Below are 16,395 nucleotides of genomic sequence, written 5' to 3' on the forward strand. Positions count from 1 at the left end.
TTTTTGGGGATAAAGACACCCCTAAATAAAGAACTAAACACAGTAGAGGGGGATAGACAAATGCCCTAGCCGAGGAAGAGGGGAAACACAATACCTGATGGACTTTTGTCTGTCACCATAACCTAAAAGCAACTAGACTAAAGTGGGCTGGGGCAAGTGGAGCCAAAGTGACAGAGTCCCCTAGGGCTGCCAGCAGGGAAGGAGTGGGGACAGCTGTTGTTCTGCGCTTCAGCAACAGACTCTGCATGCCACATCTCCTCACCCTTTGGTTAACGATTGTGCCACAGGGAAGAAGAAGGGACAGCTGCTGCTCTGGACTTCAGTGACAGACCCTGTACGGCTACCTGGGAGAGCTATAACAACAGGCAAGCTCCGTTTGGGACCCCTGCCCAGCTGATCTTTTTCATACAGACCTGAACATTAATAAAGGCATAGCCCTCTTCATTTCACTGTGCATTGGAGGCATTTACAGAAGTGACTTTCTAAGAGAAGCTGCTAGCAGTTTCCTCCGTGTCTGACAAAAAAAAATCGGTAATTAGTTTTAAGAATCGACACTCTGTTAAACCACTGAGAAAGCTAGACACGCCTGTGTGAATACACATGTTAAAAGATGAAAAAAAATCCCAAGAAGTTCTCTCTTGCTTCCGGCCCTGAGCAGGTTATAAGGCCGGCCCGGCCCCCCATGTCAGCTGGGCCAGGCCGGGTGGGCTTTGCCGCAGGGCCAGGCCCCATCAGCTGCTGGGCAGGGGGAGGGGAGGCCATCGGCCCCCGGCGGGCTGCAGCCGAGCCCTAGCCTGGCTGCTGAGATCCTAGCGCTCCCCCCAGCCCAGCCCAGCTCCAGCCGCAAGCTACCAAGCCTGGCCGGGGTCACATGACCATCTGCAGGCCCCAGGCAAGATACTAGCTCTTTCAGTGCGCAGGTAAGACTTGCAGACCTCCAGTCCTCCCTCCAGTGAGAAAAAAGGACAGAGTGAGAGCATACAGAAGAACATGAAGACACCAAAGTCAGTGAAGAAAGAGTGAAGTCCCAGGTGGGAGGGATGAAAAAATGCCTTGATTTTGAGACTGAAATCCTCTTGTGAAACTACGGAGAAGAATGTAATTGATACATCAGACTCTTTTTCCCTGTAACTCATTGCAAGTACGGGGAGATTATGTGCTCAAATTGTAGATATGAGCAAAGGCCTCTATGCTAAAGTAAGCAAATGCTGAAGTAGCTGTCATCCCAACGAGAAGTTTGAACAGAGAGAAAAAAGTGATGAAGACTCTCTGCCCCGGGGAAAGAAGAACTCTGTTCGGAAGACGATCTCAAAGATAGATAAAGAGAACCTTTGCTCTTGAACAGCTCATCCTTAAAACAATACCTCTTAAGTTGACATGGCCCATAAAGGCAGCTGTGGGGAAAGCTGTGAAATGTGGAAGGGACTTCACAATTGCAGATTTCCATGCGGCTGCTATTTGTGGAAGTTAAAAGCCATCAGAGAACTCTTTTCTTGTAGAAAAGTCTCCATAAATTAACAAGAGGGACTTCTCTCCCTAAGTGAACTGAAGAAAGACTATTATAGAAGTGATAAACTGACTAAATTGTTTCTGTACTTTGTTAGCGAGAAAGAAAAGGTTGTAGGGGGGAGGAAAAGTGTCCTAAAAGTTTTATTCTTATTCTTATTATTCTTTCTTTTCATTACTGTTAATAAAGTTTTCTTTATACTCTTTTCAAGTTTTGAGCCTACTTTGCCTTCCTCCTAATCTATCTCAGAACAAGAAATAAGTAAGTATATTCTAGTGAGTGCACTGGTATTTAACGAGCGCTAAAACTGACCACACCTACAAACACCAGTTCTCTCCTGAGTCAGAGAAAAGGAAAAAGTGAAGACACATGAGAACAGTACGACAATGCTAAGGTAGGTGAAAAAGAGGAAGGGAGAGGAGGAGGTGCTCCAAGCGTTAGAGCTAAGATTCTTCTGCAAGCTGTGGTGAGGACTATAATACAACAGTTTCCCCATAATTAATGAAGTATATGGGGGGAAAGGTGTTCTAAAAGTTTATTTTATTTCTCATTACCCTGTTTTGCCCTTAAAGTGTTTGCTTCTAATTCTTCTCTGACCACATGAGCTTTCTTTTTCCCTCCTCTGCTTAACAATAGCTAAAGAAAATGAAGAAATGATTTTCATAGGTGCACTGGTCTTTGGCCAGCGTCAACCCATCACACACCTCAAACTCATTTACTAAAGCTCCTCAAGTAGACGTTCCCATATTTGTTTTTTAAAAAGAAAAAACAAATGTTCTGTGTTCTAAAGTAATGCAAACACAGTTTTCCTGACTGGCCATTTCCAGTTCTTACCTGGCATTCCTTCAGAATAAAAAATATCCAGAACCAAGCAGAAGAAAGCACTCTGTCCCCCACTATTTTGGATGATATATCCACTTCTGCTGAAGAATCAAGTGCCACAGAGCAAACAAGGACAATTATCGTAATAGGCTGTGTAACTATTACCAAGTGCAACTTCATCATTACTGTTTCTCCATCCCTAGGATATGGTTTCCAGACTTCTGCTCCTACATCAGTGATAAAGCGACTACCTATGCTATTTTCAGAATTAGGATCCTACCTCAATTTCTCTCAATGCAATGAAATCTCTAACATTAACGGCATACCAAGAAAAACTTAGACTAAGGCCTTTAACCAGGCTGCTTGATAGTACCAAGACTGGAATACAGTTTCATTGCAAGTTGTTGTTTTATTTACTGTGCTGAATTTAAATCCTGAGCACTTTACCAGACCCTCTGGAAACTCACTGAGAGAACATAAACCTCTTTGCCTCCATTACTTTAATATAAAAAAGTTGTTCCTACAGAAAAATTTTAACAAAGCAGAAAAAAACCACTGGTTTAAGAATGACAATAGCATTTCATCTTGAAGTCACTGGTTCAAAAGCAGGTAGAGCAATAATGAATAAAAGCTAGAAACCTATTAAAGTTTTCAACTTCTACAAGAATTAATTTCAGTTCTGCAACTGTTGGTACACAAGAAAACAAAAAGGCACAAAGACTGAAATTTTTAAATTATGACAGCATGTTTGTGACTTATGCTGCTAAAAATATGTTCCCCTAATTCTATGGTGAAATGTAATGTTAGTTCTGTGAAAAACATGAATAACCTCTGGTCTCATTCCTTTACAACTGTTCATAAGGCACATCACCAACACTTTTCCAATACCTAGCTGTAAAATTGGTAAATATGGATTAGGATGGTAAAATTTCACACAGCAGCTTTCTGTTCTCCCCATGCATTTTCCACAGGGATTTATTTAATACCCTGGAAAAATGCAGATATACACCAGGAGCATGGAATTAAGATGATATGGCTGCCTGTGAATATGTCTCAAAATGGGCTGCATTTACAGTATGAAATGGCACACAGATGAAAGACAAAACAGAAAGCATTTTATTTCTTCGCAGAACTGTTGTGACATGCAGAATATTAGACTATATTTGCACAACACCAATTGAAGATTTACTCCTACAGGTTTGAAGGAGCTGGGCACCAGCCAAGTTTCCAAGCATAAGTAACACAGAGATGACATACTTGCACATGACCAATCCTCATAAATGGTGTGTTAAAAAAGAATAGTAGTAGAAAGTCCATATAATACAATTTGGTTTCATTGCAACTACCTCAATTTATTTTGCTGATAGTTTTGTGCATGACAAAGAACACCTGAAACTTCCAAATCCACTTCAGTGTTCAAAAACATAGGATAAGTCCATCCATACCAAGTGCACTATACAGAGGCAGCACAGGATAGGCTGCTTTATCTTCCATGTCCAAATCCAATTCCAGCACAGAAAAATCTAAACTCAGTTCAAATATCAATGAAGCCACACATTTCTACTTTTATTGTCCTTTTGCTGAGCAAGGAACTTGGGGAAACATTTGTTTCCCCTATGAACACTACTCAAGCAACCCGGTTGCCATCTTGTGATCTACTGCGTATGAAAAGCTTACAGCACAGTTTTGTGAATAGCAGTTTTTGAAGCTCACCTACCCACCACTGGGGAAGAGCTGAATTTCACCGTTACTTTCTTTTTGCAGCCAGGAGCGTTATTCCATACAAAGAAATACATTTAATGTTTTGGGAAAGCCACGTTTGCATACTCTGCTAACAAAGTAGCTTTGCAATTGCATTTAATTTATGTAGGAAGCACAGCAGCATTTTTACTTTTTATGTATTCTACAACACACAGAGAGAACAGGCACTTCTGGTTAATATTAATAGCTCATTAAATTAAGTATTTAATTTTCATTCAAAACCAGAACATCTTAAAAGAATATTGCAATAATTCATTTTTTTCCTGCAAGTCAATCCTCTAATAATGTTTATTATAATGTTAGTTACTAGTCACTGCAAACTTGTTTTTCAAATTAATGTAGGAAAGTATTCCATTTAAACTTCAATAAATAATTTACTATGCTCATCCTACTGACTCAAATTGATAAATTATTTGCATGATACATTTCCTCATCAATAAGGAGAACTTTGTACTTGGAATTTATGTAACTTTTCCTTCCATGCTCCCCAACAGGCCAATTTAATTTAAAGCCATACAGAGGTAAGCAATCTCTCTTCAGACATCCCAAATATGTGAAACAGAATATATTTTTTGTGCATTTTCCTCCCATTTTACATTAAAAAAAATAATCTAGGGTACAACTATTCAGTAATAAGGAAAAGTGGTATGATTAAAATAGTAACTTTGGAAAAGGTCAAACAGTAGACAAAGAAAAGGGAACTCAGACTAAGGTACAGTAGCTACATCTACTTTTCAACCATCCATTTTTCTTGCAATGGTGATGCCCCTTCAAATGCTACTATCCACAGAACAGCTTACCTCTTCCAGCCCAGTGCTCCACACCCCATGTTAAGAAAACATTTTGATGGAAACACAATATGACAAGGAGCCTTTTTCACCATATGCTTTATTTACTTGAAATGATTTAATTGCTTTGACCTAATCCAGACCCAACCTACAAGACTAAAAATTGGAGTGCACTGAAAAGAGAAATAAAATATCAGGCTTTTTAGTTGCCTCTTTTTAAGGCTTACATTTTTCCTAGCTGTGTTCCTGCTCTGATCAGTTTTCAAAACCCTAAAGAACAAAACTACTACTAGTTTCTGTATCAGAGAGGGAGGGATATTTCTAAACCATCAGAAATAGTTTGAGCACTAGATTAACCAGGAATTTCTACAAACTCTCATGGAATTTATTAATATAGCGTTTAAATAACTTATTAAGAAACTAAATGAACAAACATGTCCCTTTCACAGGGTAACAGTGATCATAACAGCAAAATATGTTAAGAAGGAGACATATAAAATAGAAGTGCTAGAATGAAAATATATGCAATACTGATGACTAACACATTCATGTATCTAACAAATAAGCAATAATACAGATATCTGTGTATCAGTGTGCCTTTTTAAAAAGTACACTGATATCAGTGTACCTTTTTAAAAAATACTATTCTAATACCTCTTTGCAGAACATGAACATCTGCACCCACATGGCTTTTTTTTGTAGTTTAACAAGCGAACAATTGCAAAATAAATTTCTGCTGTAGTGCAGTGTCGTGGTTTGACATGGAAGTGAATTTTTTCAGGAAGTTGGGTTAAACTAATCAGTGGTCAGGTTTGGATATTGGCACCTGGAGTGACCACTGAAAGTATGGACACACCTCTGAGAACACAAGGGGTTAAAAGCAAGAACTCCCAGGGGATCTGCCTCTTTAGTTCTGGTCAGAGTGCTGTGCAGACCTCCCCCACCCAGCCACAGGCTGGGTGGGGGAGGGGAAGCCATGCACCCAAGTTAAGGTAGGCCAAGGGAGCTGAAAGACTGGAACTAAGCCAGCTCCTGTGGACGGAAGGGTGGAGAGAAGCAGAGATGCTTTTCCCTCCCTCCCCCAGCGGGAAGGAGACAGAGAGTCCAATGGCACCTGTAAATTTGTCATCGGAGAAGAAGGAGAAGGGGGGGGGGAAGATGCCCAGTGGGGGAGTTGGAATTCTGAGCAGAGATTTCAGCTGTCCGGGGAGTCTGAACTTTTAACTTTATCCTGGAAAATGAAGGCTTTGTAAAATATTACTCCTCCTTAATTTATAAAAGAAGAGAGACAGTCCGGGACCTGAGATGTCAGAAGAAGAAATTTTTAGGTGGGAGGAAATAATAGAGTGACTTTTAGCTAAACTTTCTTGCTAGCCATAGACTGAACCAAATTCTCCTGCAATAGAAACTGCATTTTAGGAGGACGCAGTAGTGAACTAAAGAAACTTGCTTCAGCAACTATCAGCACAGGAATGGAGAGAACAGAGGAAAGCTGAGGAGGGAATGGTGATGCCTTCTGTCTTCAGGAAGAAGATTATCTCTTTTCTTAGACCCTCAGCCTCAGGGGGAAAATAGGGAGGGACTGTAGTCCCAAGATGAGATGCTGAACTGTTGTCTCTTTTAGTCCATGGCAAAGCATCCTTAAAGGAGCCCTATGAGCAGTCTGTCCATGCATAGTGTGAGAGCACTGTGACATGGAAAGGAGAGTGTCACACTGGCAGATTTTCTCCGGGTAGTTGCCATGTGTGACATGGAAACACAAGGGTGGCAGTTGTGTTTCCTGGGGGAATCTGTGGTGCAAAAAAGACTTCTCTCTCCTTTAAGAAATTAAGTATTGATTATCTAAAGTGTAGCAACTTAATCAGGAATCCTGGGTGGTGTCTCACTGTAGTTTTGTTTGGAAATTAGGTAAGAGGAGGAAGAGTGTTTTAGAAAGTCTTCATACTAGATTTAGTGTCTGTGTCTTTTATAGTAGTAATAGTTTAATAAAGTTTTTTTTATTTTGTTATTAAGTTTAGGCCTGCTCTGCTCTGTTCCTGATCACATCTCACAGCAATTATTTGGGAAGGTGCATTTTCATAAGGGTGCTGGCATTGTGCCAGCATCAAACCATGACATGCAGCATCAAAAAAAGAAACAAAACCACAGTGACATTCCTTACATAATCAAGGATCTTTTCTTGGGACATAGCACTCATTTATAATTCCAGGGACAATTGTTCTTGAAAGGGTGCTTCCTGTAAAAAAGTCACATGCTGGATCAGTACAATCTGCTCATAACCCCTGAAGAAAATTAGAATGGAGGAGAAAATTTTAAGCCTTTTATTATTTGCTAATTAGCTGGCAAAACATAACTATCTGTCTGACAGAAAACAGCTCAACTGAGAAAAGTAAGATTTTACAGCAACAGATGCATTGAAGGGAAGAAAAATAATTTGAAAATAAATTCAGATTCAGGCTGTACATAATTTCTGGAGTTTTTTTATTTTTCCTCCACAGTCTCCAAATAGCCAATAGTCTGATTACTTTGCTATCTACGTTTTAGATCTCATCAAATGTGACAGTCCAAACATTTAGCTTCAGGTGCTGTAGAATAAAATTAAATAAGCCAATGAAACCACATTGAAATTAAGACTTTTCAGCCAAACAAACCTGCTCAGATCCACCCTCAAATCTAGCTGCATATTTGATGATTAGACGAGGCTGGGATAAGTATTGAAAATATACTTCAGAAAAAAAAATATTAAAACCCCAAAAACCTATCAAAAAACACCAAAACCAAATGTCTAAAGCCAAACATACAAAAAGAAAACACATTTGTCTCAAGACTGAGTAAAATTACTTCACAAAATAAGGAGGTTTTCCCCTAAGAATTAAAGGACTATTAGATAAACGGTTTCCTCATTGTAGCATGGCATAACATATTGCAGTCTGACTACGGGAAAAGAAAAAGCATGTAATACCCCAAATCAGATATAAGAACATGTTAGGAAAGTGCCAACTGTACTGTAGTTACCAGGAAACAATTTATTTCTTCACTGTGCTACAAGTTCTACAAATTTTACCACTAACTACAGCTATCTTGGTATTGAAAGAAAGGTCTACTTAACATCTGAACAAATGCACCATCCCTGTTAATTGATACCTTTGCATTTTACGCATTCTGACTTAAATAGCTGAGAAGCATTTTACACCAGGGCAGCCTTAGGAACTCAATTTCCTATGGAGCCATTGCTGGAACCAAATTATATTGATGAGCTTTCAGATGACATACATTCAAGACAGTCAATTTTTGCAGACTCCCACATTTGAGGCCTACTACTAAGCTCTACCACCAAGTCTGTGCAAATAAGCATCCTGGCAATTGTTAAAGAGCCTGAAGGCCTGTCCTTCAAACCAAGTAGGTAGTGTAATGAACAAAGTTTCCAGGTGTTCCCCAGAGACGGGGGCAGGGCCTTCCTAGTTCCCATGGCAACACTGGAATGGCTGCTGGCTCTAGCCCAGTACCTATATTGAAATGTTAATTAGCTAATTGCTCTGTTTGTTTTCTCTAAACTACCTGGAGATAACCAGCATCCCACTCCCCCCCACGCTGCCATTCTGGGACTAAAATGCAAATAAGAAACCCTTGGGACCATGGGAGTATTTTTTAGGGGATAAAAACACCCCTAAATAAAGAACTAAACACATTAGGGGGGCCTAGACAAATGCCCTAGCTGAGGAACAGGGAAACACATCCCCTGATTGACTTTTACCCACCACCATCACCTAAAAAACACTTGAGTAGGCTGGGAGAAGGGGGAGATATAAAGAGTGCAGTGGTGCTGCCACCAGGGAAGAAGCGGGGACAGCTGGTGTTCTGGACTGCAGCAACAGACTCTGCATGACACGCCTCCTCATCCGTTGGACACGCCTCCTCATCCGTTGGACACCGGTTGTGCCACAGGGAAGAAGAAGGGACAGCTGCTGCTCTGGACTTCAGTGACAGACTCTGCAACGGGGCGCAAGCTCTGTTCAGGCCCCCTGCCCAGCAGATCTTTTTCATAAAGAGCTGAACATTAATAAAGGCATAGCCCTGTTCATTTCAGGTAGCAAAACAGCGCTAGAATTTTATTTGCTACAAGATGCTAAAGAATGATAGTAAGAGAGTTGCTGCATGAAACTGAATTAATGTATGTTTGATTCTTTGCTAAAATAATGGCACAGAAGGGTAAAAACATCAGAAAAAATCCATACTTTGTTTACACATCCAATTCAGACAGGGGCATAATTTACTCAAAATCAGAAATTTTAATATTGCATTCTTCCATAACAGAAAACACATCTATAATCTAAGTTGGATACATGTCATGTGCCCTCTGGAATAATTAGCAATAATATTCAATTTTATATGAATAATTTAAATTAATTGCAAGAGTAATTGTATATGTAAAAATTTTTAGTACTATGGTAAGATGTCTATGAAGTCCATGCCATAAATATATTTTTAATTGCTAAAACTAAACACAGGCAGCAAGAATCAGAGTCTCTGATTCTAGAACCACCACCATAAAATACATCCCTGATTATTCAAACTCTGGGCCATTCAAAAAAAATAATGGCAATTTTATGATCACAAGAGCTAGGAGTGAAACCACCAGTTTGATCTTGGCTCTGACCATACTTCAAATAATATAAGCAAGCACTGAGAACATTTACACTTTGTGCTTTTACCATTTTGGTTTTACATGAACAATCTTTAGAAATAGTCTAATTAGTTTAATTCCATTAACTATTTTCTGATTATTATAGATGGGTAATGTGATAGTTGGCTCTCACAATTAAGGGATGACTATTATGTGTAAGTTAAGAGAACTTTTATTGATGTATAGTTATGTTATTGTGATTTGTTGTTTAGATGTCCTCTGTTCTCCCCATAGTCCCCTTTCTCTCCCCGTACTGTTGCCAAAGGACAGCCTTGGTAGCTGGGACATGTGGAAGGAGGGCCTGTACCTGTGCCCCCTGCATGGGACATTTGGGAGGAGGGAAGGCTTGTTACTAGGAGGTGTGGCACGACAACACCTGACCTCCAATCAAGTTGCAAGAAAGTGATCTCCACCAATAAATGGCAAAGAAGAGTTAACTGACAGACTTTAAGAGGGCACAGGGTTGCATAACACAACCCCAGGGGTGTAAAACGTGAAGCAGCGATTTTGTAGTCCAGCTTGTGGCTGCCGGGTCACCTACTCCAAGCGCACTGTCCTTTTTCCTTGTTCACTCATTAGCTATATTTTGTTAAGGTTTTAATAAAGCTTTGAAATTTTTAAAAGTGAGGAGTCATTTGTCATACTGATTATTAAGATACTAAAGGCTGCACTTAATACTCAAAGACGGCTAATGCAAAGCATTTTCACAGACATTAGAATGACAACTGTTCTTTAGATCCAATATCTACATTCTCAATACATAAATTTCCTTTTCACTTCTCTCTGCATGTGAAATTAAAATTAAGAATAGATGTCAGCTCTAGCATAGGTCTAATTGAAATTTTAGGACTTTAAATTTTATGAAAGATGCACGATGACTTAAAGGAAAAAATAGTAAACCCCCACCAACCTGGCAACCCATTTATGATTAATTCTGATGTAAATACTGATTTGCTAAAGCCGAAATCTTGAAAGGCCAATAAAAGTGCCATTTTTCATTGCAATAGGCTTTAAGAAAAAAAATCACCTCAGCAGGTAAGTATCTGTGTTCACTATCCTGTGAATGTCAAGTCTTGAGAGGATACTATTCTATTAAGTACTGAGTCATTGCCCAGTGATTGTTTATCTCCACATCACAAAGCACTATTCAGAATGAAAGCATTTCACACTGGACAAAAAAAGTCTGGCCCGGGCAGCTGTTCCACAGAGCAATGTTAAAGGGCCAAAAACCCCTGGTTCTCCCCAGTATTGCCATTCAGTGCCACTGAAGACAACCACTCAATGGCAGAAAGAAAAAAATATATCTCATAAGAAACAAAGCCACCTTCCACTGCAAAAACATTTTTTTTCAGAATCCACCAGTACAGTCTCTGCAGTATCCACTGCCATAGAAATTAGGATTTCTGTCTGCTTAGTGCTTAAACCCAGATCTCAAGCATGGAGATTTGTCCCTTGGTAAAAAACAAAATCTTCCTAAGAACTTTATTTATAATGTTACTGTTCAGGGACAAACTCTTGAACTCTCTCTAGCTTCCTTCTTCTCTTCACCCCCAGCCCTCTTTTCCCATCACCTACAGCAGTGTAGGCAGACCTCTCCAGAAAATGAGACAATTTTTGACAAAACATCATCTTAAGAACAGAGAGTCTACAGGACATGATTAAGTTGAGACTGTGAAGCTATTAAAACAACAAAGTAATTACCTGAATGTAGTATTACTGCATATATAATTATACTTACAAATTTCCATTTTATCAAACCAGAAGCAAATGCACTTCAATTTATCTCTTAACATAATTCATTTTACAATAATGGGGCAATTTTTTTTTAATATAAAGAGGCTTCTAATAGCAATTCACAGCTTCTTTTTAATAATTTAAGCCCAGATTAACAATCCTTGGTACATAATAGTGGCCAAACTTCTAAAAACAACCAGTGAAATAGTACTTTTCACTCCATATTGACAAAAAATTAGCACTGACCACACTGACACAAATTCGATCGTGAAACATTTTAAGAAGGGTTACCTCAGATTCATCTGTTGATTCCTCGTAAGACCTGGTTTCCTGAAAAGGACACATAAAACAAAGGGGTAAATAGCTAAGTATACACATAACTGAGCAGTATTTCCCTTTAAGAAGTACTTTTAAACCCTTACTAAGAAATGAAAGACAAAGAAGAACCAACTCGAAGTTCAGAGTTTCCATCCTTATCCTTCATACTCAGTTTGTGCTTGCACTTGCATTTGAGTGTCACAGTGATACTCAGGAGCAGCAGGGACTCTGTTGTCAGTTACCCTAAAAGGGAGAGTGACTGGGACATGAGAGAATCTGTCCCTGTGATTATCTTCCAGAAGCAGTAGTAAATTTTGCCAAGAAACTGCACATACCTTGACCTCATGGCAGAACAGCATTCTCAAGTTATCCGCAAACCAGTTTTGCTATTCAACTATTCAGCTGTTAATAGTCTTATTTTAAACTTAAATAATTTCAAACCATTTTCCATAGAAGTCCAGCATTCAATGACTTTCTCCTTCCCATCTGATGTTAATTCAAGACGTGGCTTTCTCCTGCCTTTGAAACAACTGTACCTTTAAAACATCTCTCTGGCAAGATGATTCTTTCTACCCTAGAAAAAAATTTTTTTAAGTCAACTCCTGCTCATCTCTTGTCCGCCCACTCAGAAAATCTGCTGATGCAATGCCTCCTCAAAGAAGTCAGCAAAATGAAGATTTACTTAACGCATTTATCTTTATCAATAGTAATAAAGGATTACAACTAATAGACCGGCAGTGAATGTAAGCATTTTAGCAATAAAATACGATGTAAACAAAGAACAAGCAAGAGAGAAAGCAGCATTTCAAATCTTATGAAGGGAGTCTTTGAAGAGTAAGATTAATAGGTACAGAATTCCACCAGACAAGACCAAAAAAAAAAAAATACACCCTTAACAACAGCTTAGAGAAAAATGGAAAAGGGAGAAAATTTAATGCACTGACAACCACTGTAATTTTTTGTTTCTCACATTTATCTATTTTCTGTGTTTATATAATGCACTGATTGTGACCTGTACACCAAAAGCAAAGGCTTCCTTTTCATTAGTGGAGGCTCATGTTGATGCCCATAATGACCATCGCAGCAAATGGCAGAGAAGCAAAGCAGCACTTATACCTGCTACTGGAAGCTTCATGCAAGGTGTTACCACTATTACTTGCATCCATTTCCTCCATTTTACTCACTACAGATAGACCCACTTCTAAAATACACATCCCATAGAAGGGTTATCAGTGTGGTCTATATTTGTGTCACAAATTGGGAAATTGAAAGTAAAAAGTATATGGGAATCTAGGGAAGATGTAGTAAAATCCTGGCACCCTTTGAAGTTTAGGTTCAACTTTGCAAGCCCAACTGTTTGTCTGTCAGTCTCCCAGTCTCTCTCTCTCTCCCTATTACAATCTCTCTCATAACAGATCCAACGTAACTTCTCAAAATGTTCTTAAGTAGGCTTTCCAGTATGATAGGTATAGGGTTTTCTCTTCCCCTAGTTTTACAAACATCAAATGTAACCCACTAAGTGTTTAGGCCCATAACATAAACCTGACAGAAGGTGAAAGACACAAAACTTGAGTTTTATAGAAACACATGCACAACACACACACAGCCCTTTCCGTAGAGGTGTGCATGCTACCCAAAGGAAATAAACTGAAATGAGTAAAGTAACTCTCCTATCATAGTCCAAAGAGTGTCAAACACAGGCTAGTTTAATCTATTGTATTGTTAGAGAAGACTTGTCTGAGTTTGTTTCATCCTTCTATAACAGATAAGAGAAGCCTCTTTGTTCATCATTTAACAGGAACTCAGGCAAAGGAAGAGGCTTTTGTGAATAACAGGAAACCCGAGGATATGCTGACTCCTTGATTGTACAACTAGGGTCGGGAAGTGTGTAAACATATATGGAAAGACTGTTACAGGGTCATAAACCCCCAGCGAGGAAGAGGAGGAGAGCCTTCATCCAGATGACCACCAGAGAGCAGAAGGCGACCCCCAGCAACTGGAGGGGCATGCGCAGAGTATTCCCAGAAAAGCCACAAACACGGAAGAAGGGGGAAAATAAAAGACCGTGGGAAAAGAGAAGCGGTGTGAGCCGTTGGCAGAGCACTGACTCCCCGGCTGCACCCAGCGCTGTTTGCTTGTCATTGCTTGCTGTAATCAATAAATTTTCTAATCAATCTCTAAAGGATCAGACAAATTATTTACTTTAACCTATAACACTTCCAAAGGCTGCCACAGTTAAAAACTCACCAATCCTGGGGGAAAAAAAGCCTCCTCCAATGAAGCCAAGCCCTCCCAACAAAACTGTCAGCAGGGAAGGTGGAAACCAGATGCCAGTCTCTAACTTTGGCCAGTTACCTTGAAATAATTCTAAGACTCTCTCAGGCATCCATGACTGACAAATATTGAACAGCTCAGCTGTCTGTTCGAATACTGGCTCAGCAAAGAAGCATTTAGAAAGTACCTGAAAGGGTACTTTTTTTTTTTTTTTTTTTTTTTTTTTTTTCCCGTGGGAAAGGGAAAGAGCAACCTAGAGACGGAGAGCTTTAGAACACCGATTAAGGGAACAGCACCAAAATCCTCAGGTTTTGTCTCAGAAAAAAATTCCCTTGTTGAAATGAACTTGGTCATGTCTCCTGTGTCCCTCGGTAGAGAGACAGCTCTTGGCTCCACAGCGGCGTCAGACGCTCTTATAAACCCACCCTCCCGGCCAGACCCAGGTTCCGCTGCCTCCATCTTCCCTCCCCCGCCCCGATGCAGCGAGGCTGTCCCCGCCGGCCCCGCACCACTCAGGGCTGCCTGCCGGCCTCCGCCCCGTGATACAGGCACTGTCCCACTGTCCCACTGTCCCTCCGCCCCTCCACTCCCATGTGCGCCCGCCCCAGTCCCGCGCTTCCGCCGTCCCGCTCTAAGCCCCGCTCCTCGGCGCTGCGGCCACAGTGCAGTAACAGTCTCTACCTTCTCCCCGGCTTCCGCCATGGCGCAGCCAGGCAGGCAGCTGTCATGTGAGTGGCAGGAAGCCGGCGAGGCGGAGGCACTCTGGGAAATGTAGTTTCGGCGGGAAGCAAGCGTTTCCTTCTCCTCCCCGCTTTTTTCCTTCCTTAGCCCAGCTGCGGTGTGGTGGCGATGCCGTACAAAACGGAGGGCACACGCAAGGCTGGGCCCAACGGCACACCCCAGCCAAGTTCCCTCTCCACCCTCCTTAGCTGCGAGACGCCTTTTTAAGCTGAAATCCACCGATTCAGGGAGACCAGCATGATCTCCCAGCTCCGTGGTATACCCAGCTGTGATGAGAGCCACTGCAGTGCTTTATGAGCTGGCGCCTGATTAGCGAGGGTTCGGGTGTAGCTGAAGGCAAAAAGCATTGACAGCCTGCCTGCTGCCACTGTTGTGTACAGCACTGCCAGTGCTCCCGGACCAGACCCTTTCATCCATCAGAGTAGCACCTGGTCGAGCCCTGCTCCGGTTGCCATTTTATCCTCCGGTTTCCATTAGATCCTACATGTAGCAGCTGTGGTCCTCTTTGTACTTTTTACTTAATCATCAGTATTGAAATGGCCCATACTAGTGTCAGGAGAAGGATTTGCGAAAGCCTAAATGTATTCTACAATTCTAGAAGCTGCTACATCTTGATTTTTTAAAGCATAAAATAAGACTTGAATGTCTTGCTTGCACACAAGCGGCTTTCTTTATGTGTTGAAAACATAATCAAAACTAAAAAGCAATAAGCAGAACTTTTTACAGTTTGGATTTTGCCTTTGGAGCTATTTAAAATCTAAGGTGGAGCTACAGTGTTATGTAGCCTGACATTTAAAGACTTTCTTGAATTACAGTAAATTATTTTCAAACCCTTCAGGAATAACATTGTCCTCAGTCTTTTCTTTCTTCCTCTGACCCTCCCTTCTGCATCTATCTTTCTTTTGCTCGCTTTCCTTGTCTTTGCTTTCAGGCAGTCTTTACTGAAATATACCTACTTGTGCTGTGTAGAACACACAAAAATGATGAAAAAATGTGAAGCACAGTAAACAACATAAAGCCATTTATTAAAGATAAACAAGGGCTATTATAAGGGAGAGGTAGTAAGGGATCCTACTAAAAAACTTATAGTTGAATATAAAAAGCATCTTGTAGAGAAGGATCAAGTCTGAAATTGAAAATTTATTATGCTATGAGAAAATGTCATAGATCTGTAGATTAGCAAGCCAGATGGGAATAGTACTGTTATTTAATCTGAGCTCCTCCCTAACATGGGCCATGAGAATTACCTGAATTAATTCTTCTTTGTACCATTTTTTAAAAAAGAAAACTTACCTTGACTTAACATTTCCAGCTACATAAAACTCCCTGCATTTCCCTGGTAAATAATTTCAAGAGCAGTTAAGCTCACTGCTAGAAAAATCAAGAATACAAAAGAAATAGAGCAGTGGTCCATCTGTCTTGGTCTTCCACAGTGGTGATAGGATGCAGTCGTAGGAGAGCATATACCTCTGAGCTTCACTCCCTTGTCTTATCCTAGCCTCTACTGCCATGGAATTAGGGATGTCAGAAGACACATCCCTGACTGCTCCTTCTCATCTCTGTTAACAAACCTGCTGTTGATGATGCTCTTTTGGACTTGCTAACACACTATGTACCTCCAAAATCTTTTGAGACAATGAAACCCAAAATCTGTTTGCCTTACACTTAAAGTTCTTTCTTTTTTTTTCCTGTTTTAAACTGCTCTGCTATGGTTCTCTACCAGTTCTGATAAGCATGCTTTCAGTCTAACAATGCAGGACTTGGTA

At 40.4% G+C, this 16,395-nt stretch overlaps 1 protein-coding gene across 3 annotated transcripts in view; it reads right to left on the minus strand.

Annotated features, from left to right (window-relative positions):
• Positions 1-14,687, minus strand: part of VPS41 (VPS41 subunit of HOPS complex) — a 120,461-nt gene extending 105,774 nt beyond the window's left edge. For 2 of the 3 annotated variants that reach the window (XM_068201591.1, XM_068201617.1), the window contains exons 1-2: positions 14,570-14,687; positions 11,588-11,626 (exon numbers count right to left, since the gene is read on the minus strand). In XM_068201591.1, coding sequence (XP_068057692.1) covers positions 11,588-11,626; positions 14,570-14,590 — 60 coding nt within the window. In that variant the 5' untranslated portion in view covers positions 14,591-14,687. The remainder of the gene's footprint in view (positions 1-11,587; positions 11,627-14,569) is intronic. The other variant, XM_068201607.1, reaches the window with a different exon arrangement.
• Between the last annotated feature and the right edge of the window lie 1,708 nt (positions 14,688-16,395).

Source organism: Anomalospiza imberbis, chromosome 1 (genome assembly GCF_031753505.1).
Source record: "Anomalospiza imberbis isolate Cuckoo-Finch-1a 21T00152 chromosome 1, ASM3175350v1, whole genome shotgun sequence".
Lineage (NCBI taxonomy): Eukaryota > Metazoa > Chordata > Aves > Passeriformes > Viduidae > Anomalospiza > Anomalospiza imberbis.